We start from the raw sequence: 24,000 nt of genomic DNA, 5'->3' as shown, positions 1-24,000 counted from the left end.
AAAAATTTTAAACCTCCTGTTCCTTTTTTGTGTCGTACACTTTAACATGAACATCCAAAGAATTATGGTACTGCGTTAAAAAAAAATTCTATAAGCGACCATTCTTCCATTATCTCGACTCTATCAGATAAGTACAGCCTCAGGCAGATAATGTGTAGAACGAACCTACCTATCTCATGTGCCACCACACAGGCATTTCCCCAGACACCCTCTGAACTAACCAGTTTCTTTGTAGCTTAGTCCATCTACCGCCCCTTAACTTAGCACCTGTCAGTTCCACCTGTACCAAGGAGGCTACACCCAGTACACTTTCACTACACCTAGACGCAATTCCTCCTTGCCGAAGGTAAGTATTACGACACCTCCATTGCCACTTGTCTATTGCGATGGGTAAGTCACAAGAGCCCTTCCATTATCTGGCGGGTAAATTACAAGGGCCTCTTTAATATTTAGTGGGCAAGCCAAATGGTGTCCTTCTAGTGTCTGAAGAGCAAGTTTAAAAGACCTCTTCATCAGTGGCGTCTCTGCTGTTTGACGGGAAGACACAAAGTTAGTAAGCCACAAGGTGTTTCCACTGACTAAGATGGTTGTTGAGGGAAAGACATTAATTTTTTATTCATAACTTAAGTGGTTACGTATAAAAGTATATTTGTATACGTGATGCTACTAGTGGCTAATGGAGAAGCTTGAGAATATATACTTCCAACCTAACACGTCAATATCTCAATAAAATAATTTTGATAAGATAAATTCAGAAAGAACCATTAATATTAAGGTAATAAGAGATGCTGTATTTAAAGGATCTGAAGAGGAAATTTAGAAGTTAATATATGGATCTATTATACAATGTTGTACAAATAGCAAAATTAACAGCAAAGTTAACAGAAAACACTAATTAAACGTCATGAGTTTTCACAACAGAGAATCTATTTATATATAAAATAAAGGGGGAAATTTTGTCTGCTAGTGGAGAATTTTTAATTGTTAACAGAACTGAGAAACTTCCTGGTGATGCTAAGCTGAATCACATAATGATCCGCTGGTGATAATTTTGGACATTTGGAAGCCTTTTTCTGCCTACTAATCTCTACATATAGAAAATTAAATGTCACATTATAAAATAATAATTGCAAAGGTCAAATAAATCAGGTAATGAAAGTATACTAATGAAGCTAACTATGCCATGCATAATTTTACAATCAGGTAAATCAAAGCAAGATGGGAGAGCTTCAGAATGAAGAGGTGACCAGTAGGCTCAATGTAGTCTAAAAAAAAGCAAATACGGAGACGCCCTTAGTGTAAGGAAGCGAAAAGCAGATATAAAAAAAAGTATTGCACTGAGCAAAAAAAAAAAAAGAGGGGAAGTGATAGAAAACTGGAGAGGAAGTCCATGAATAAGTGAGGATAACAAAATCAGGAGAAAAGAGGGAACAGTGAAAATAACCTAACCACTAGAAGATCGAGGAACCCAACCAAATAAGTTATGTGATGGGGCTGAGGGAGACACATGAGGAGAGACAAATATCCGGAAAATTGGCTCAGATAGACTGCAGACTCTGACAAAATGAAAAAAAATAAAGGTACCGATTTAGTGAAAAAAAAATAACTTTATCAGTGAAAATATTTTTTTTTTTTAAGTGTATTATTTAGTCAGGTGGAGCGTCCTCTTAGAAGCATTTTAAATTAAAAGCTTGTGGGCTCTGCAGTTCTTTACTTGGGACCAACAAGATTATTGTTTCTTTTACTGAGACTAATGATTTATTTTCTTATACCCTTTAAGGTAAGAGCTGTTGACCGAGGCATCAATAGCAGCTTCAGCAACCTCAGAAACTAACTGTAAGTTTACACTCCTTAAACTTTCGATTAGGTTAGAGCATATGAGGTTAAAATTGGCCAGCAACCATGAAGTCTCCAAGGGAGTCATATTCGTGATCCATACCTGCACTGTTTACTCAAAAATAGTATATTACAAAAAAGTTTGTGTGGAACTGCATGAAATTTACTCCAGACTTGATAGTAAAATGCCTTGACTCACTTCTGTGTGAACTTGTGGTTTCTGGAGAACTTAAGAATTTCCTTTTAAAGGTTATAATCCACAACTACTTGGGTAACAGAAAACCGTATATATTTAAAGCTGAGCCCCAGGATCAAATTCCCAAGTGTGCAGCCCAGGTATCAGCAGGCCAGCCACACGAGTAAAATGTATTCTCATATCTAATTAGATACGACGTGACGCCCCGTTAGCTGTGGGGTTTTATCAGCTTGGAAAATGGGTATTTCCTGTTCTACTTTTCTGAACCAGCTCACTCTAGAACAATTTTCTGAGCTGCCTAATCTTTTCAGAAGCTAAACCTTCTTGTTCTTTTTTCTTCACTGGTTTATGCTCACTACTTTCTGCTCACTCCTTTCCTTTTCCTTTCATTTTCTTCTCTAGCTAGCTTTTAATGCCCTCATTCCTTCTTTTCATCTCTGACTAATCTTTCGTGAACCTTTTGCAGAAAAAATGAACTCAAGAGAGTCCCTGTAAGACCCAAAGCTTATCTTCTTCTATAGTGAGAAAGTTTAGTCAAAATTCTTCACAAGAAGAATGAGATAGATTATTGCATTGGGTCAAGAAATAAGCAGGAATCACCAATATCAACTGGAGTGCTACTCCAATACAAAATATACTTTCGAGTGTCCCTAGACGGTTCCCTGGACAAAATTGCAGGGTTCATTGAAGTGTCCTGTCACTTTTGACTCTTGGGTTTTTAAATGTGATACCTCGACACACAGCAAGCCTAAACCACAGGCACTTATGTCAATAAAATGCATACCCGTATTGACTTTACTTCCAAACATGGACGAACAAGACTACTCATCCAGTGTTCTATGATCAAAGTTTTCCCCTGGCTTCTACCGTACAGACACAAATAACTTGACTGGCAGCTGGAAGTTGTCCCAAATGTAATAAGAACAAGAGGACATAATCCAAAATTACACACCCAGACGAGTCACAGGGACATCAGGAAACATATTTTCAGCTGAAGCGATTTAAGGTGTAGTGTTGGTCTTCCTGTAAAAAGTTATTTTGGTAACAGCTGGGACCTACACAAATAATCCTGCTAAAGTTAATTCTTAGGAAGTTCAACTTGATTCGAAACCTTATGCGTCGCACTTTTTTTTTACTTCTGCTAAATAAAGGGGCTGATGGTGAAAGTAATCACAACTGAGCTACCCTAAAAGAAACTGACAATATAGTAATACTGAGAGACGACCCCCGTAACCCAACTGCGTGATATGTAAACAGCCACGTTGGATGCAGGAATTGTCCCAGCAGAAAAAAATTTGCAAAGATATATTAAATGTTTAAGTAAACGCGAAAGACGTATATATTAAATTCACCTCAGAAGATGTCGCAATCTCGGTTCAACTTTGTATCCTTTTATAAAGTAATTCTTTGTGGAAAACGGATCAGCTAGCTCGGTAAGAGTGTAAGTTGTATCATGTCAAAAGACAAACGGATTTTATTACCTAGGCAATCATTAAAGGCAAATTACAGGTACGATCACTTCCCTTACCGTTTTTCCAGTCATCATATTACACTGATGACCCAGCCTCATTAACCTCACCCGCCTTATAAAGTGCAAGTACTGAACTTCTCATCGCTAAAACGGTCTGGCTGTCCGGCGTCCTTGACTGCGTTCGCATATTTATAAAACTATGATTATATTCCAACATATTATATTATTAAATGGTTATAAATGACCATAATTTTTAAAGGGGTGAACCGGTACGCCAGCGGAAGGCCTCGGTCAGATGACCAAAAGCTCCAACTATCGTAGGGGTTCTTAAATGGAGATATTGAGGGTTGAAGGTAGACACACTTGTTGGATGGTAACATATATTGTCAGACTGTGATGATGAACGTGGAGCACAGCCTCTGCCTGTCTTAGCCTGTCTAGGTCTACACGCCATCTGAGACCAGGGCAGAGATACGAACGTGCACATGCACATCCCGTGATGTCACACCATAGTGACAGGTCTAAAAGGGATCTCCTATCTAAAGCACATGGATGATACTATATGCTATGCTATATAACACAGGGATCAGCAACTATGCTGACAGCTCGGTCATGTTACGTATGTCGTCTCGACATACACTTCTATCTATAGGTTGAACAGGCAGGTGGTTCTGGGCTGATTCTATACAATAACAAATTCATATATAACTTAGAACTAATGGATGGTATCATAATGGATGTTAACAAAATGAGTTTTACGTAATGGGTGTTAACGTAATCACTTTTAACGTAATGAGTTTTAACGTAATGCATTACAAACTATAAGAACAAATCATTTTACAATATGGATGGAATTGATCGATCGATCTGTATTCATGCACTCTGTGGATTCTGAGGAAGAATAAACATATATATATACAAGGTGAAATTAACAGCAAAGGCATCTGGTGCACTCAGACTATTACTGTCAATTCTCAGAATACGGAGGGAACGTGAATACGAAAAAAAAAAAAAATTCTGAAAAACTAATCAGTTAATAACAGACAGCTGACAATTTACTTCATCTCGGACATCTAGTTATACAGACTATGTACATTTAAACCCAATTCTGCGAGGGTGAGGTTTACATATGCAGAATGGTTATCATCTCTGGGAGGATCGAATTCCTCTGCAATGGCTAACACATGCCTTGACTGAGGGAGATCTGAACGAGTATCTACAAAAGATACTTGTGGGTTTCTCATTACTTGTCGAGTACGCAAGGAGTAATGACATTCAGGTTGGTTATCTGACTGAGTATCTGAGGTAGAGGGTACAGAGTCAAGAGGATTTTCATCATCTGTCACATTAGTCTGGGTAGCAATATCATCAACATCGCATTCTAATTTCATATGATCTAAATGCGATTCTTTGTACTTGCCATTACTAATTTCTCTAACCTTATACTTATTACCAGAGATATGTTCTACAACTCTATAAGGTCCGACAAACTTTTGATCGAGCTTAGACATTTCGGATGTTTTGTTGAAATTTGTCAGCATTACTCTTGAACCTACTTTGACTTTTGATGGCTTAGCACGGCTATTAGTTACTCTAGTAAATTCTGCTGTTGATTTGTGAAGTGTTTCACAGATTCTTCTAAAAACACTTTGAGCCATGCTGGTACGAATTGCTACGAAATCATCAGGGTTGTAATTAGGTTTCAGAGTGGAATATAACAACTCATAGGATAAACGCTTGTCTACACCATACAATGCATAATGTGGAGTATCACCTATGGAAGCATTGTAAGCAGAATTTATGGCACATTGGACATCTGGTATGACTTCATCCCAAGTTTCACTATTGGGGTTGATAGTGGCTCTCAGGACATCAAGTACTTTCTTATTGGTTCGTTCGGCTAACCCATTGCTGGCAGGATGATAAGGAACAATGGTGGATTTAGCGATCTTGTATAAAGTACACAAATTTTCAAGAATCTCATTACAGAATTCACCTCCATTATCTGTTACTAAGGACTTGGGGGTGGTATGCCTGCAGATAATGCGTTCTTTAAACGCTTTAGCTACTGTCTCGGCAGTCTTATCTGCAATAGGAACTAACTCACAATATCTGGTGAAATGGTCTACCATAACACACAGATGTTTGTTGCCTTGGAGGGAACATTTAAAATTGGTTAACAAGTCAAGGGCAACTCTTTCCCACGGTTCGCTAGTGGTTGGGTATACTTGGATTGGATTAGGACCATTGACATTCCCTTTATGTTGCATACAGACACTACATTTCTTAACATACTCGGAAATGTCAGTTGCCATACGTGGCCAAAAGTATTTCATTCTGGCTTGTTTCACAGAACGATCCATACCAGGGTGTGCAACACCTGGTGCATCATGAACTAGCTGTAGAGCTACGTTCACTAGTGACTGTGGAATTACTAACTGGTAAACTCTTCTGCTTGGAGTACCCAACTCGGCTGTTCGATACAGTAATTCTTGGCTCATTACAAAGTCACTAATGGGTGCTGGTGGCTTCACAGTAAGAATAAGATCTTCCTGGAGCAGGAATCGAATCACACCAGACCACATGGGATCTGTTCTTTAAGCATTTTTTTTCCCATTTAAGTTCACTGTGTTGTTTGTTTCACAGCTACATTTTCTTTTGTTTCTCTAAAGTCTTGTTTTACATTTTGCAAATATGTCTCAAGTTTTCTCAAGCGATGCCTCAGCGCATGCTGCTAGTACAACCATTAATGCGTCAGCCCAAAATTCGAGTAACTCCTTATCAAACAATAGATATACTCAGACTTCTAGCCTGCGTAATTTCAGTCGTGATCCGTATGATGCTATGCCATTGTTCAATGGTAATCCAGACAACCTTGAAGGTTGGTTTACCGCAGTTAGAGCCAGAGCTGATGCTTGAGTTGATGGTCTTCCATCTGAGAGTTGTTTGATCAGTATCGGAAAGGAGAGTCTAGCCCGTTCTCCAGCAGCCTCACATGTATTTAACTTAATTCGTATGAAGGACTTTCAAGATCTAACCAGGTGGCAAGATTATGAACAGTTAATTCGCAATTATCTTGAACCGGTGCGAGAAACCGATCCGTTCATTGTTCTCAAAGAATTAGTTTGCACAGCTCCGAGACCAGAAGAGTCATTAGATGAGTTTGCTCTTCGTCTTAATAACCTAATGTCCTCATTCGTTAAAGCAGGTCAAAATTCAAAGTACCTTAAAGATAACGATAAACCAGCCCTTGATGGGTTTGCCAAATTAGCTGCATTTGGAGTTATTAAACAACTAATGCCAGCAACATCTATGTATGTGTACAATTCAAGTCCGCTAGATGCTACTATGGGACCGCTTGCAGCTCTAATCCATGTACGAAATTTGTGTCCCGAGGGAACCTTCCCTTATCGTAAGTCTATGCCAAACACCTTGTCCACTCCTGTACTTCCTCTAGTTTGTGCTACTACCAAAACTCCCAACCTTAATCACTCGCGTCCATCATCCAAAGCAAGTGTTAAGAGCCATCATTCCCGTAGCACCCGTAGTATGTACAGTACCCACAGTCAAAGAGTTTGCTACAATTGTGGTTACCGTGGCCATATCGCTATTAATTGTCATGACAGTCACCCTAAGAAGCGTCGTACTGATGATGAGTACCAGTCAGATCTTCCCTACTGTACTTATCATAGAATTCATGGACATGACACTTCTGAGTGCAATGCTCTCTACAACCTGCAGTACTCTAGATCTTTCCGTGGCCGTTCCAACCGCAGAGCCAGGAGAGGAAACAGACGTCGTGGTTCACAAACTAACCAGAACCAGGCTCATTCTTCCAATTCGGGGGAATCCGAGCGCCCAAGTCTACTCGTCCAGTCGTGACAGTAGTAGGTGATAACGAGTACACCATCCCAGTCCAGAATTCCTATGAAGCCTTAGCCAGCCTTGAGATTGACAGCCCTGCTGTTGATGCTGCTTCACACGTCTCTGACGTAGAGGAATTTGGGGATGAAGTAGAAAATGCCTTCTCCGATGACAACCCACCTTTCTGTTTGCATATAACTCCTAACGAAACGATTGGTCCTTTAGTACAAGCTTCTGTCCATAATGCGCCCGTTCATGTGTTCATGGACTCTGGTGCGCAAGTTAATATCATTAGGTCTAGCTTGTTTAAAGAGAAGCAGTTACGACGTGTCCTCCTCGTTGAACCAACTACTGTAACCTCCCTTAGTGGAGTAGCTGGTTCCCTTCTGCGAGTCCGAGGTCAGACTTCGCTCACCTTTACTATCAAAGGTAGAGACTTCACTGCTGCTTTTCTTGTTGTCGACCAGATTACTTTCCCTGGTGACCTTCTACTGGGATTTGCTTCCATGCGAGACTTACGTATTGTGCTCGACCCGTACCGATGGCATGCCCAAACTGACGACTTGATCGTTCCATTCTGGGGTTACCAGCTTGGATCAGAAATCTGTCATACTGCTGCAGAGTATGATGTACGCATTAAGTCCTTACAAGCCAATGCATTCTCCAGTAGCGTACCCAAGCGGTCAGGCAATGGTAATTCTGTCACTCCCATCTGTGTTCCACCTACACCTTCAGACTTGCAAGATAGTGTTCCGTTGCCTCAAGTGTCCGAGGACACTCAGACTGCCTTGAGTGCACAGCCTATCCCTGCAATGACTGCTAGTTCGAGTAGTAGTTTCTCCACAGGGGATGCCTTGTCAGAAAACGATTACTTGCAACTAGTAATGCCATCTCTTGTTGATGTCACATGCCGTCTGCACAGAAAGACGTCTCTGTTGCGGCTAGTGCTCTCACTAGAGTGTCTGTTGTTGTTCCTAATGTTCCAGATGGTGATAACGTCCTAGTTGACAGTGATTCCTGCAAGGTCAAGGGTTTATTTGTTGAACCTTCCTTACACGTTGTAAGAGACAGTAAGATCCATTTACTCCTTGCTAACACTTCGGGTCACAGTGTTCGTCTCAGAGCAAATACCAACCTTGTGATGAATGGTTTGAAAAACCGACAAGTTGAAGATTGAGACACTTATGCAGCATATGGGAATCTTTATTCAGGAAACGTTTCGCCACACAGTGGCTTCATCAGTCCAATACAAAGAGGAAGGCGTAAGGAGGAGTATGAGGTAATCAGTCCCTCAGCCTGGAGTCGATGTGTTCAGTCCATCAAGATTGATGGACTGGACACATCGACTCCAGGCTGAGGGACTGATTACCTCATACTCCTCCTCCTTACGCCTTCCTCTTTGTATTGGACTGATGAAGCCACTGTGTGGCGAAACGTTTCCTGAATAAAGATTCCCATATGCTGCATAAGTGTCTCAATCTTCAAATACCAACCTTGTTGACCTAGTTCACTATCCTTACCCTGTTCAAGTACAGGATGACGTGCCACCTGACCAGTGGGTCGGTGCTATTTCAACAGTGGAGACCTCATCCACTCCGCTGGATCAATCTATCCCACCAGTTGAAGAGAAAGACTTAGCTCCCACTGATTTCCCAGACGAAGTCCAGCGCTTGTTGACGCTGTTGAACAAACGTCGTACAGCCATTGCCTTACCAGGTGAGAAGATGGGTATAACGAACTTATTGTCCCATCGTATTCCACTTGAACCTGGTACCAGACCTATTTATATACCTGCGTACAGAATGCCTCATTCCCAAGTTCCCGAGTCAGAAAACACTTGTCTTGTTTCCTGACGAACCTTACCTAACCTCTAACATATCATTCGCATCCACTCGTTTTAAAGTAATACGCTTACAGATGACTGCAGGATGTTCAGACCTCTACCTCTTAGTCTTCTTACCCTGTTTCCGAAACTTCCGTCGACGTGCCCTAGAGGTACCTTTTAATACATTCCTTTAATTATTCCTGCACCATTTTATTTACACAACTCGCCCCATGAGTGATACGCTTGCAGATATGAGCGATTCTTTAGTTTATCAGTTACCACAGCCCCAGACGTGTCGCTCGCGACAAAACGAGGATTTATTGTTCGACATGAGCCAGTCACCTATATAAATAAAACTCTGGTGTTATTTGAATTATATTTTTCTTGGCACTACACAATCTAGTTCCTTTACTCTTGCTGCTCCGCTTGTTGCAGATGATGCAGCCAACAGGAGCGATGGACACCGTCAGCTGCTGTACAGCGACTGCTCTCCGGGTCTCCATCTATGTCATGGGTACCATCAGTCTGGTAAGCTCCTTTTTCTTTTCTTTTTTTTCTTTTTTTTTTACACGGGATTTGAAAAGGTTAGGTTAAGGATCCCTAACTTTATTGACAAGCTATTGACAAGTTAAGGATTCCTAACTTTATTGACAAGCTATTGACAAGCTAAGGATCCCTAACTTTATTGACAAGCTATTGACAAGTTAAGTATTCCTAACTTTATTGACAAGCTATTGACAAGTTAAGGATTCCTAACTTTATTGACAAGCTATTGAAAATTTAAGGATTCCTAACTTTATTGACAAGCTAAGAGCTGTTACCTACATCAGCTCATTTGAAAGCATTTTTGTTATGAAACTTACATGTAGGGAACAGGATGAAGTTGGAGCCATCTGTGGGCCAGTATTTTCATTTCATCAACTGACTTTATCTCGTTGACATCATAATGCTGTACGAATGTGTTCCAGACCGAGTCATCCTGGGGATAAATGATCTCAGATGAAGTGATGTTCTGGAGAAGGGTACAGCCAGAGTGAAGTTGCTGCTTTCTGCCCGTCTTGTGGTATAGAAGCTTGCTTCACGCTGTCCTCGAAGTGGATCCAAGTGTGGTACTTTGACTCTCTCTCTCTCTCTCTCTCTCTCTCTCTCTCTCTCTGTTGTGCTTCGGCCACTGTGCGATCCGGAAAAGGTATCCCTGTATTCAACAAGTTCGGCTCCTTTTCTCTCAGAGCATCCAAAAGAAGCAGTGCCGTGTGTAGTACAAATTTCCAGAGCAGTTAAATATACCACTGAATATCTGGAGCCAGTCAGAAAAGTCAGTCACAAGTTATCACATGGAAACTAATATCCCCCTCCCCTCCCACTCCCCTCCCACTCCCACTCCCCTCCCCTCCCCTCCCCTCCCCTCCCCCTCCCCCTCCCCTCCCCTCCCCTCCCCCTCCCCTCCCCCTCCCCCTCCCCCTCCCATCCCCCTCCCCCTCCCCCCCCCCCTCCCCCTCCCCTCCCCCTCCCCCCCCCCCCTCCCCTCCCCCCCCCCAAAATGACTCCTTATCACACAGCCCAAAGCTAATTCTAACCTTCCACTAAGACACACCGGCTTTGAAGGTTTGAAGCCGATCAGAAGCAGAACTCTGCAGTTATTGCTCAGAGTGGTTATGAATATTAAAAAAAAAAAAAGGTTTCAAGCCGACTGGAAGAGGCATTTAAAAATTATCGCATGAAAACTAGAACTTCAATTTTCCAAATTTCTTCAGTAAAATTGGCAAAATCGGCACCTTCATAGCACAATTTTAATTTAAACATTTCCCTAAGTCAGGTTTGAAGCCGATCAGAAGAGGCATTCCCTAGTTACTGCACTTTTTTTTTAAAGAAGGTTGGTGCAAATTAAAATTTAAAATCCCGAAATCAATGTAGAAACTTCCTGTTAGAAGATAACTCTGGTGCTTAAGGTTGAAACCGACCAGAAGATGCATTTCAGAGGTATTTCACAATTACAAATTTGTTTACCGTTAGTAAACTGACAAATTTGCATCTACATGACCTAAAACCAAACGGTATAATCCTTTTCATAACATTTATTAACCATTTAAGGACTGAGGCCATTTAAGAGACGCATACTCAAGTTCTTCACAGAAAAAAGTTTGAAGCCAATCTGATGAAGCGTTCACAAAATATCATATAACAGGCAATATTTCAGTTTTTCCAATTTTTTCATTAAATCTGGCAAATTGGCATCAACTCAGACTACGATCAATTCAATACTTTTGTAGTAAGATACACCAGAATGTAGGGTTTCAAGCCAATCAGGAGAGGCATTCTCCAGTTACTGCACGAAAAATATTTTGTTTAATGCTTATTATCTTGCATTATAGACTTGGTTGATATTTCAGTTACGTCTTGTATGTCGTTCCAAGCAGAGAGTGAGAGGCTCGATCCTCCTCCTGCTAATCACTAGGTCAAGTTTACTCTCCCCAGTAAACATTTATCCTTTTTCATATTATGTAGAGCATATGCTCTAAATAATGTGTGTGTGAGTGTGTGTGTACTCACCTATTTGTACTCACCTATTTGTGGTTGCAGGGGTCGAGTCATAGCTCCTGGCCCCGCCTCTTCACTGATTGCTACTAGGTCCTCTCTCTCCCTGCTACATGAGCTTTATCAATCCTCGCCTTAAAACTATGTATGGTTCCTGCCTCCACTACTTCACTTTCTAGACTATTCCATGACTTGACTACTCTATGACTGAAGAAATACTTCCTAACATCCCTTCGATTCATCTGAGTCTTCAACTTCCAATTGTGACCTCTTGTGTCTGTGTCCCATCTCTGGAACATCCTGTCTTTGTCCACCTTGTCTATTCCGTGCAGTATTTTATATGTCGTTATCATGTCTCCCCTGACCCTCCTGGCCTCCAGTGTCGTCAGGCCGATTTCCCTCAACCTTTCTTCGTAGGACAATCCCCGTAGCTCTGGGACTAGTCTTGTTGCAAACCTTTGCACTTTCTCTAATTTCTTGACGTGCTTGACTAGGTGTGGATTCCAAACTGGTGCTGCATACTCCAGTATGGGCCTGACGTAAATGGTATACAGGGTTTTGAACGACTCCTTACTGAGGTATCGGAACGCTATCCGTAGGTTTGCCAGGCGCCCGTATGCTGCAGCAGTTATCTGATTTATGTGCGCCTCAGGAGATATGCTCGGTGTTATACTCACCCCCAGATCTTTTTCCTTGAGTGAGGTTTGCAGTCTTTGGCCATCTAAACTATATTGTGTCTGCGGTCTTCTTTGCCCTTCCCCAATCTTCATGACTTTGCATTTGGCAGGGTTAAACTCAAGGAGCCAGTTGCTGGACCAGGCTTGCAGCCTGTCCAGGTCTCTTTGTAGTCCTGCCTGATCCTCATCCGATTTGATTCTTCTCATTAACTTCACATCATCTGCAAACAAGGACACTTCTGAGTCTATCCCTTCCGTTATGTCGTTCACATATACCAAGAACAGCACAGGTCCTAGGACTGACCCCTGTGGAACCCCGCTTGTCACAAGCGCCCACTCTGACACCTCGTCACGTACCATGACTCGTTGTTGCCTCCCTGTCAGGTATTCTCTGATCCATTGCAGTGCCTTTCCTGTTATGTGTGCCTGATCTTCTAGCTTTTTCAGTAACCTCTTGTGAGGAACTGTGTCGAAGGCCTTTTTGCAGTCCAAAAAAATGCAGTCGATCCACCCCTCTCTCTCTTGTCTTACTTCTGTCACCTTGTCATAAAACTCTAGTAGGTTTGTGACACAGGATTTTCCTTCCCTGAAACCATGCTGGTTGTCAATTATACACTTGTTTCTTTCCAGGTGCTCCACCACTCTCCTCCTGATGATCTTCTCCATGACCTTGCATACTATACACGTTAGTGATACAGGTCTGTAGTTTAGTGCCTCATGTCTGTCTCCCTTTTTAAAAATTGGGACTACATTTGCCATCTTCCATACCTCAGGGAGTTGCCCAGTTTCAAATGATGTGTTGAAGATCTTTGTTAATGGCACACACAATATCTCTGCTCCCTCTTTAAGGACCCACGGAGAGATGTTGTCTGGTCCCACCGCCTTTGAGGTGTCAAGTTCGCATAGCAGCTTCTTCACTTCCTCCTTGGTTATATGTACCTCATCCAGCACTTGCTGGTGTACCCCCCTGTTCTGATTTCCTGGAGTCCTACTGGTTTCCACTGTAAATACTTCTTTAAATCTCGTGTTGAGCTCCTGACATACCTCTCGGTCGTTGCTTGTGAATTCCCCATCACCCTTCCTCAGTCTGATTACCTGGTCCTTGACTGTTGTTTTCCTCCTAATGTGGCTGTACAACAGCTTCGGGTCAGTCTTGACTTTCGATGCTATGTCATTTTCATATTGTCGCTGAGCCTCCCTTCTTATCTGTGCATATTCATTTCTGGCTTTTCGGCTAATCTCTTTATTTTCCTGAGTTCTCTGTCTTCTGTACCTTTTCCATTCTCTAGTACACCTAGTTTTTGCCTCCCTACACCTTTGGGTGAACCAAGGACTCGTTCTGTTCTTCCCATTATTTCTGTTTCCCTTGGGAACAAACCTCTCCTCTGCCTCCTTGCATTTTGTTGCCACATAGTCCATCATTTCTTGTACTGGTTTTCCTGTCAGTTCCCTCTCCCACTGAATGTTTTGAAGGAAGTTCCTCATGCCTGAGTAGTTCCCCCTTTTGTAGTTTGGTTTTTCCCATCCTATTCCTGCTACTCTCTCCACTTGGAGCTCAACTATGTAGTCGAAGCACAGAATCACATGATCACTAGCTCCCAGGGGCCTTTCATACAAGACATCCTCGATGTCTGAACTACTCAAGGTGAATACAAGGTCCAGTCTTCCTGGTTCATCTTCTCCTCTCTCTCTGGTAGTGTCTCTAACATGTTGATGCATGAGGTTTTCCAGTACTACATCCATCATCTTGGCTCTCCATGTTTCGGAACCCCCATGGGGCTCCAGGTTTTCCCAGTCAATCTCCTTGTGATTGAAATCACCCATAACTAGTAACTTTGCTCCCCCCACGTGTGCTCTCCTGGCCACCTCGGCTAGTGTGTCGACCATGGCTCTGTTGCTCTCATCGTATTCTTCTCTTGGTCTCCTGCAGTTCTGTGGTGGGTTGTACATTACTGCAATTATCACCTTATGTCCCTCAGACTGGATTGTTCCTACTAAGTAGTCCCTTTCACCCGTGCCATCCATTCCTTCCATTTTCTCAAAACCCCACTGGCTTTTAATGAGCAGTGCAACTCCTCCTCCCCCTCTCCTCCCTCTGTCTTTCCTGAAGATTTGATATCCGGGTGGAAAGATTGAATCTGTTATTATTCTGGTGAGTTTTGTTTCTGTGAGTGCTATTATGTCTGGGGATGTCTCCTTGATTCTTTCGTGCCACTCCTCATACTTATTTGTTATTCCATCTGCATTTGTATACCATACCTTCAACTTCTTTTCTAAGACTGTGGTCTGGGAGGTGTATTGGGGTTGGGGAAGTGGGAGACCTGATAAGGAACTATGGGTGGTTGCTGTGGGGGTGGAGTTTGTAATGTAGTGGGTGGGGGCATTGGATATGGCATGGGTGTTGTGGTTTAGAGTGTTTGGCTGCACTGGGGTTGACCTGGTTGGGAGGCTTCTATAGGAAGCTGTGAGGGAGGTTGTATTTGATCTTCTTCCTGTGTCTGGGATCTCCTGTCTGTCTTCTCCATCCCTTCTCTTTCCTCCTTTCGCCTTTGTACCATCTCTCTCAGTTTCCGCCTTTCGTCTTGTGTTCTGTCGCGGTCGAGATACACCTTCCTGTATCCCGGCATGTCCCTTAATCGTGCTTTTTCCTGCAGTATCCTGTTCCGAGTCGATTCTGCCTTGAAGGTCACTTTCACTGGCTGGTTTCTTTTTTTTACAAACCCCCCTATTCTCCGAAAATTTTCCAGCTGGGTCATGTTGTCTTCTCCGATTACTTTCATGGTGCTTTCAATTGCTTTTTTTTCCCCTTGTTTTCTTGCTTCATATGTTTCCCCTTCAACTTCCTGTACCCCATACACAAAGACTGACCTCACCCTTTCATTCTCCCACTGCATATCCCTGTGTATCCCCTCATTCAATTTGATTTCCTCCATTGCAGCTTTCCTTTCTTCAGTTTCACTAGCTACTGTACATGGGCTCAGTGGCCTGTCATTTTCCCATCTCGGCTTTCCCTGGGCTCTGTTGTGGTCTTTTAGGGCCTCCACATATAGCTTAGCTCTTTCATTTACTACAGTCTCCACTGATAGAGCTTCTACATGCAGTTTTGCTCCTCCTTTCCCTACAGTCCCCTTATTTGTGGCTGAGGTAGCGGTCTCTGTTGTCAATCCCATAATGTTCTTTAGTTCTTTAGGCTGTTTCAGATTTTCCAGTTCCTCTTCTAAACTCTGTATCCTGGCCTCTGCTGCTTTGACTTTCACCTCCCACTTCCTGCTTTCCATGTCTATCCTCTCTTCCATTCTCATGCTAAGTTCTTCTAGTTTCTTTTCCCATTCTTGTTCCCTTTTTGTGAGCTCTGCTGCCCAATCTTCCTTTGCAGTTTCCTCCTCCTGTCCCTTGGGTTTTCTTGTTGCTCTCTGGCAACCCATTTTTGTTTTATCCTGATTGCCTCAGAGTGGGAAACCTATGTAATTCTGTATGTTAGGTTAGTATTGTATATGTCAGAGTGTGGGGGGGGGGGAGGTAGAGGAGGAACTGTGGCTATATGGGAGAGTAGTGGGGAGGAGGAGTGGGAAGGAGAGTGAAGCAAGTGGGTAAGTGGGTGAGGGAGTGGTGGGGAGGGGGAGGGTGAAAGAGGGAGGGGAGGGATCAGGTGAAGGAGTGAGATGTCGGTGGGGGAGGGGGGGAGTGTATGTGTGAGTCTGGCAATATGTGTGTGTGTGTGTTGTGTGTGTGTTGCGTGTGTGTGTGTGGGGAGGGGTGGGGGGGTGTGTGTGGGTGTGTGTGGGTGTGTGTGGGTGTGTGGGTGTGTGTGGGTGTGTGTGTTTGTGTGTGTGTGTGGGTGTGTGTGGGTGTGTGTGTGGGTGTGTGTGTGGGGGGTGTGGGGGGTGTGTGGGTGGGTGTGGGTGGGTGTGTGGGGGTGTGGGTGTGTGTGGGTGTGTGGGTGTGTGTGGGTGTGTGGGTGTGTGGGTGTGGGTGTGTGGGGGTGTGTGGGTGGGTGTGTGGGGGTGTGTGGGTGGGTGTGTGGGTGGGTGTGTGGGTGGGTGTGTGGGTGGGTGTGTGGGTGGGTGGGTGTGTGGGTGGGTGTGGGTGGGTGTGTGGGTGGGTGTGTGGGTGGGTGTGTGTGGGTGTGTGTGGGTGTGTGTGGGTGTGTGTGGGTGTGTGGGTGTGTGTGGGTGTGTGTGGGTGTGTGGGTGTGTGTGGGTGTGTGTGGGTGTGTGTGGGTGTGTGTGGGTGTGTGTGGGTGTGTGTGTGGGTGTGTGGGTGTGCGTGCGCACACTAGGCTACGCTACTCTTTTGAAGATTATAAAAAAATTTTCACAATCAATTCCTTATTATATGCACTAATATATACTATATAATATTAATTGCGTACACTTGTGTTTGTGTGTGTGTGTGTTTACTAGCTTGTCGTTCTTTGAAAAAGAGAGGGGGGGTTACGTTAACACTATTTGTTATTGTTGTTGGTTCACCGGTACTCTCCCAGCCCAGATCTTCGCACACTAGGCTACTTTACTTTTTGAAGATTATAGGATTATTTTTTCTCACTCAATTCCTTATTATTATATACTAATGTTTATTATAACAATAATTACGGGTGCACACGTGTGTTTGTATGTGCGTACTTGTTTACTAGCTTGTCCCTCAGAAAAACGGGGGGGGGGTTCACTAGGCTACACAACTCTTCTGGAGTTTACCTGGCGATATTTAGATAATTTACTAACCACTATCTATCTCCTGGTACTGAAATAGGGAGAGAGAGATGGTATAGCATACAACCAGCAGGGCAAGACACTTGAGACTTTAGACACTAACCAAAATTAACCACAAATAGGCAAGTGATGTCGTCTGCACAACAATGGAGGTTCCTGCTGGTCGTCTATCAACTCCTTCAATTTTGTAACTCCTTCAGGAACTTTATCATGCATTCAAGTTTTTATTTTCTTTTTCTTTTAAGACTTGGTATTCCCTCTTTTTTCTTTAGTACAGTATTATGGTCATAACAAGTCTGATGATGTTAGCTACATTCACAACACCAACAGCTGGGGATTGACTAATTTTTCTTACTTTCAGTATTTACTTAATCACTCTTTTATGACCTTATCACTACACTGCTGTTATAATCAACCAACATATGTATTTGTTAATATTTCAGATCACACCGTTAACCCAATTAACTGTTTGGATATTTTGTGTCAACACTGCGGCCAGTAGCCTGATCAGCTGACTGCTACCCTCCCTCACTCAAATTTCATTCAAATTTAAATTGTAAAATTCTTGATCCTATCACATTATTCGCACTCTTGAAAGCTATTACACTCTTGTAGGTATGTTCACTGATTCACTCACGTACGATGACCGCTAATAATATCTTAGGACAGCCACTAGAACGCTAAATCCTGGGAGCACTATTTAGCGATACTGCTTCACGTGTGTGTGTGTGTGTGTGTGTGTGTGTGTGTGTGTGTGTGTGTGTGTGTGTGTGTGTGTGTGTGTGTGTGTGTGTGTGTGTGTGTGTGTGTCTGTGTGTGTGTGTGTCTGTGTGTGTGTCTGTGTGTGTGTCTGTGTGTATGTCTGTGTGTGTGTCTGTGTGTCTGTGTGTCTGTGTGTCTGTGTCTGTGTGAGCATATTCTCCCCACATATCTTCCACATATTTTCATCTATATATGTGTTACATTCTCATGCCAGTTATCTCCTTCACAGCTGATCTGGGGAAACTCCATTGGCTTTACACTTGGCTATGGGAACCTCCTAGGTAAGTAGATTTGCGTAAGCGGCTTTACAGTTGGCTATGTTTTCCTCCTAGTTAAAGAGACAAGTAATTACTAGTGTAGAAATTACAATCTCATTTGGGTAAGAAGGATAGTAATTATAATAAGGATTTTGAGGTGGTTGGTAGAAACGAAGGGAAATATTGGATGTAAACCACTTCTGGAAAGTGGTTTCCAGAAGTGGGTGGAGGGTGAGGGTTCTGCTTCTCAAGGAGGAAAATAAGAAACTGAAAATTCGCCTGGATAAGTGTAACAATAAATATGAGGTGATTGGGGTTAGTGAAGGGAAACAGGTTACCAGCGGTAAGGATCAGGTTGGCAGCAGTAACAAGTGGGAAGTGGTTGCCAATACAGAAGCATCAAAATGAGTGTGGCATGCAAAGAGTATGTAACCTTTATTCGGCACATGTACACACCCTCACTGAAAGGATATCTCCCCATCCAGTTAACCAGGTACTAAGGGTTGATGATCAATCAGTACCCAAGTTCCAGCCAATGAGAAGATGGTTTTGGCAATCGCAGAGGTGTTGAGAGTACCACACACCTGTCTGCCCTTGTCATTCTCATTCTAGAGCTGGTTGAAGCACGGTCTGCTCTCTAGTGGCTTCTATTCTGCCTTGCTTACCGTGGAGTGCACTAATACCTATTGTTGTACATAGTGTATATAGTGTACATACTTCTGTTCTAAATTGGTGAAGGATAATACAAATCAAAAGTTTTTCTGCTGTGTTTATTTTGCTCCCTTTACACCCAGGATAGCAGTCCTTTGGGACTCCTGGGTTGTAATAATGAGGAAGGCTAAAAGAATAGATTTGAATGTAGAGAATCGCTGTTCTTTTCTACAGAACGAATGTAATTCACTGATCAGTGAGGATAAAGGTTCCATCAATTCCTCTGTTAATAAAGGTAAGAATATCCTTGAGGTCGGTAACTTACAGGTAAAATATATGGACCGTGTATTCTGTAACAGAGTAAGGAAGGCGAGACAGAGATTTTACCCTGAGCTGGTGTTTGTAACATAAGTCAGCAGGTTGGATATCATGTCAGGTAATGGGAACAAGCCTATTATCTCTCTTCCATAATAAATTCTTCGATAATAATTCTGGAATACGCTTCTCCCGGTAAGCCCTATGATGTTTTCTTCCCCCCCCCCCCTTGTAAAAATAAACTGTGCTAATTTTGTGCCACTTATCAGGTACCACCCCTTCTGCCACATATATATTAATAATTTCAATAATTTATCCTCACCTACTATTAGCATGTCAATCGTAACCCCATCCATCCCTGATATTTTAACCCATTTCAACCTCAACACTGCCTCAACCACCTCCTCCACCCTCAAATAAATTATATTTCCCATTGCCACATACATGAAAACTCTACCTCCTGTTTAAACATCTTACATTTAACTCCTCAAAATATCTTATCACATTCTTCAGTGTCTGTACTTCGCCGTGTAACATCTCACCACTTTTTTTTTTTTATTGGGTGGCTAGTTACCAGGATCACCTTTAACTCTGTCTTTCGCCTCAGGAGACACATTCTACGCTTCACTGCTCTCGATACCTGTCAACGTTGGCTACATCTACTTGACTTGCCGCATCATCTTCCTCATCTCGGTGAGATAACCAAAAAAAGTTTGCAGTGTAAGGTTATAGTTTACAGGGAGAGACGAAAGTGTATTAGTTGAGGGAGAAAAGTGCAGTGAGGAGAGGAGGATATGTAGTTTTGTGAGAGAAGAGTGAAGTGGGGTGAGGGGGGGCCAAATACGTGAAAGGATGCTGTAGAGGGTGTAGTGCCGAGGAAAAGATGTAGGTGAATGGGGAAGATGTAGAAGAGTGATTAACACTGCATGGGAGTTATAACACTGCTGTATCACACTACTTGGATAAGTGGAAATACAAAGTATACTGGTGCAAGGAGTTCTTGCAATTAATCTTCAATTATTCAGTTATAAATCCATCAACCCACCTGGCATAATGAACAATCCTGTGATTTTGTATAGCATTATTGCTTAAGATTGTGTACAATTGACTCTACTAAATAATTATCGAGCTTGTATAGCCCATAATTTGAGTTGTATACTGTATTCCTTTCATGTTTCAAGAGGGAAGATTCAATTATGTTTCTTTCCATGACAGAACTGTTTGGTACTATAATCTGGGCAGCATCCCACCCCGGTGGGTGGTTACATGCACTAACATGGTTAAAGATACCATTCGACTCCTGCCCTGTCCTTACTGAGTATTTATGCTGGGCAATTCTGGTTTCCAGAAATTTACTTGTTTGAGCTATATATTAGAGAGGACACTGAGTACATGGGACCTTGCAAACCCACCATCTTTGTTGGAGGGTGTGTTTTTAGTCAGCCTTTGTTTCACACCCTCCAACAAAGTTGGTGGGGTTTACAAGGTCCCATGTGCTCAGTGTCCTATCTCATTGACCCATACATACATACATATATATATATATATATATATATATATATATATATATATATATATATATATATATATATATATATATATATATATATATATATAGTGAAAATTTGTGTGAACTGCCTCCAAGTGAGTCACCTACCCTGGCAAACTCTGTTGACACCGAGCTCTGAGGTGGGTACCTCAGCCTCACAAGTGGCTTATAGGACAGATTTTCACAAATGATTGATGTAGCAGGAAACTCGCCTGCATGCACGTATAAAGGACTAACTTACTTGGTGTTGCAGCATATATCCTGATCTTCAACTTCCCTAAGCTTAGCCTTAGCCCCTCTGGACTTTCCCTCAGAAACCACGTGCAACCGGGAGCCTTAATTCCTGCAATATTCAGTCGTAATTAGTGTCCTGCCTGCACCTCAGAAATTCCTATATCCAAGAGGGTATATATCCCCTAGTATAACTATGCAGACTCAGACACTAGCTTCCAGACTGCTCTGAGACACTGGTACTTACTGGGCATGCTCTGCCTGTTGCTCACCGGGCCCACAGTTAAAACTCAACTCACAATCTCCCCAGACACTGGCCAGAAATCTACGAGAATAGTGGAGGGCTTGTCTTACTGTATGGGCCTGACGGAGGAGGTCATCTACGGTACATCGAGGTGCCTCTACCAGATTTCCCCAGGTTTCAGATGTGAAGACATGTGGAGGGCGCCGTCTGCTGATCACGGCACGTCTTGTCCAGTTGGTGTCTGTCTTAAGAAGAACGAGCTGGTCCCTCTTCCAGACCCTCGTCTCTTCGTTCAAACTAGGGCTGCCAGTTCTCCCTAGCTAACTTATCCTAGTGTTTGCCTACATTATCGGCCTATTACTACCTATGTTAAGGTCTTAGGTCTACATTATTATTATCTACAGTTGCCTTAGTAAACCTAATATTAATATACTAACAGTAAAACTACCTACTCCTTCCCTGAAGAGTAAATCTATAAATTAAATACATGCCTACCAACAATCCATCGCCAACAAGAGAGAATGCTTTCATGTTTGGGTGGGGTATAAGGGCCATCCAGCTCAGCCGTCCCATACGGCCATGCTGGATCTGTCCTGTGGAACTTTAGGGACCAAATAAATTTCCACATCCTCCCGTCGGCGAAGGTAGGTGCTAAGTCTAAATCAAGTTCACCTTCCACGAGCCCCCACAGCGGACACTGGACACGAGTGCCATCTGGCCACTCTCGTCGAGCAGACTCCGGTCTAACTTCAACCATCCAGTTTCCCCTGTGTGGACCTCTGGGGGTGTAAACTTGTTGGTTCCGGTGGTCTTAGCACCCTTTCCTTTAACTTTAGCATCTTTTGTATGTCTAGCCTTGACTGAGTGGCTCTGTACTTTCCCACCCAGTGGCCCACATGCCTTGGTAGCCTTTCCTCCCACTGTTACGAGGTTCCCTGGATTTAATGGCAATCTATCTCCCTCTTTACGTACCCTGTAAAAGTGTTTTCCCAAGGTGGCCGAGTGTTCGTCACTCCCTACCTGGTTCAGCCTCCCTGGCGGTTCATCGTGTATACTGGTACTCATTATCACTACTCCCCTAGCTATCATGGGGACAGCTTCTCCTCTATCTGGCGTTGCAGGGAATTCAGGTGGAATCCTGCCGCCTATGATGTATCCTACTGGGGATCTGTATAAACCAATTCCTTCCTTAAACGTCCGTTGTGTAGACAGGAAGTCATCTATATGATTGGCTCCCACCAGGATACCTACATTTCTGACTGTGTCAGTGGTAATTCCCTGGTCTGCCAGCTTCACTTAGCTGCTGCAGCAAGACCTCTTGCTGTAATTGCCCTGGGTAATGTCTCTACCACCAAGGCTGTAATGTCTCTGTGATGTCCACCTAATTTGACTGTGACATCCACCACATCATAAGATTTGGGTGGGACCTGACTTATAGCCCCTCCCAACATCATACTAACTTTCCTTGTGGCCTTCAACTTTAGTTTAGCCACCAACTTCTTTGTTATCAAGGATACCTGTGCTCCTGGGTCAAAGAATAATCGGGTTGTTTCGGACCTGTGCCCACTCACAACCTTTGCCATGACTGTAGGTAGGGCAGCACCTCCGTGATTCTCACTCAGATTAGAGACTTCACTCCCACTAATCACGCTGGCTACCATTTCAGGCTCAGACTCACTTTCTATCTCTACCTGAGAGATATCCCTACTAGCTTGGGGTTCCCTTAAATTATTGGGACATAGTGCAGTATGGTGCTTACCTTTGCAACAGACTCGACACTCACTGAGCTGGGTGCCACAGTCTCTCGCAAAGTGTTCCCCACAACACTTGAAGCAGAGTCTCAACTCCCTTAGTCTCTGTTGCCTACTGCTCAGTGTTATATACTCCGGGCAACTCGTGCTAGCATGTTCGCCTTCGCAGAACACACATATTCTGGCATGAGTGCCTCTGAGGTTCTGCTTAGAGGTTCTTACCTTAGACACCTCTTTACCATAGTACACTCCAACGTTAGTCGTATGAGCTTTAGACTGATCTCTCGAGATCTTTGAGTGACTTTCTGGGTTTTTATGTGGCGATGGTGGTGACTCTTCTCTCACACCTATACTCAAATGAGAAACGAGATCTCCCAACCCCTCAACGATTTGTTGTATCGTGAACCTATTCGTCCGATATTTTAAGTGTAACTCATGCACTGTAGTGCTAGCCAGTTTCCTCTGAATCACCTGGCTAAGAACCCATTCTGAGTCATCCTCATCATGCAAATCTCTGAAACTGTTTGTCAAGCTCATAATTTCAATACGGAACTTCTCTAGGCTTTGACGGTCATGTCGGCAAGCCTCTAGATCCAACAACCGATAAAGTATAGCTACCTTTATCTCTTCAGTGTTGCCAAACATGTCTTCTAATTGGTCTTTGGCATGTTGGTAATTAGTGTCAGTAATCTGGTAGTGCCGGACCAGGTCTAAGGCTTTACCCTTGAGCTGCGACCGCAAATACTGCAACTTGACGGCATCTGACAAATCATTCCTGTCATCTATCTGGGCTTTAAACTGATCCCAGAAAGCAATGTACTCAGTTAGGGTTCCGTCAAATGTCGATAAATTCAACTGGGGCAACCTGGGCAACATATTGACAGGTGTGTGGCTGTTTGGGATACCTGCGGTGTTCGACACCGCCCTTGGAATACTAGCCTTTAATGTACTTAACTTATCTTTGTACATATTCATCTCCTGATGACAATCTACATCATCCTTAGTGAATTCGTCCAGAGACTGCTGAAGACTACCCTGGTATTCATCATCCTCAATAGCCTGTAGCTCATATGCTGAGAATGCTTGTTCATAGGCTTCCCATTTTTCCCCCAAACTCTTCAAGCAGT

The 24,000-nt window shown here is 43.1% G+C and overlaps 1 protein-coding gene across 4 annotated transcripts in view; it reads left to right on the top strand.

Moving 5' to 3' along the window:
- Nucleotides 1-146: 146 nt before the first annotated feature.
- The window catches only part of LOC128689031 (uncharacterized), a 35,757-nt gene continuing 11,903 nt past the window's right edge, over nt 147-24,000 (top strand). The window contains exons 1-5 of one of the 4 annotated variants that reach the window (XM_070087327.1): nt 147-346; nt 1,781-1,836; nt 9,628-9,720; nt 18,105-18,156; nt 19,706-19,791. In XM_070087327.1, coding sequence (XP_069943428.1) covers nt 9,628-9,720; nt 18,105-18,156; nt 19,706-19,791 — 231 coding nt within the window. In that variant the 5' untranslated portion in view covers nt 147-346; nt 1,781-1,836. Of the gene's footprint in view, nt 347-485; nt 550-1,780; nt 1,837-9,627; nt 9,721-18,104; nt 18,157-19,705; nt 19,792-24,000 lie in introns of those variants that run through there. The other 3 variants (XM_070087330.1, XM_070087329.1, XM_070087331.1) reach the window with 3 other exon arrangements.

This window comes from Cherax quadricarinatus, chromosome 21, assembly GCF_038502225.1.
Source record: "Cherax quadricarinatus isolate ZL_2023a chromosome 21, ASM3850222v1, whole genome shotgun sequence".
NCBI lineage: Eukaryota > Metazoa > Arthropoda > Malacostraca > Decapoda > Parastacidae > Cherax > Cherax quadricarinatus.
Note: the sequence above shows the minus strand (reverse complement) of the source record. Positions and strands in the feature narration are given on the sequence as shown.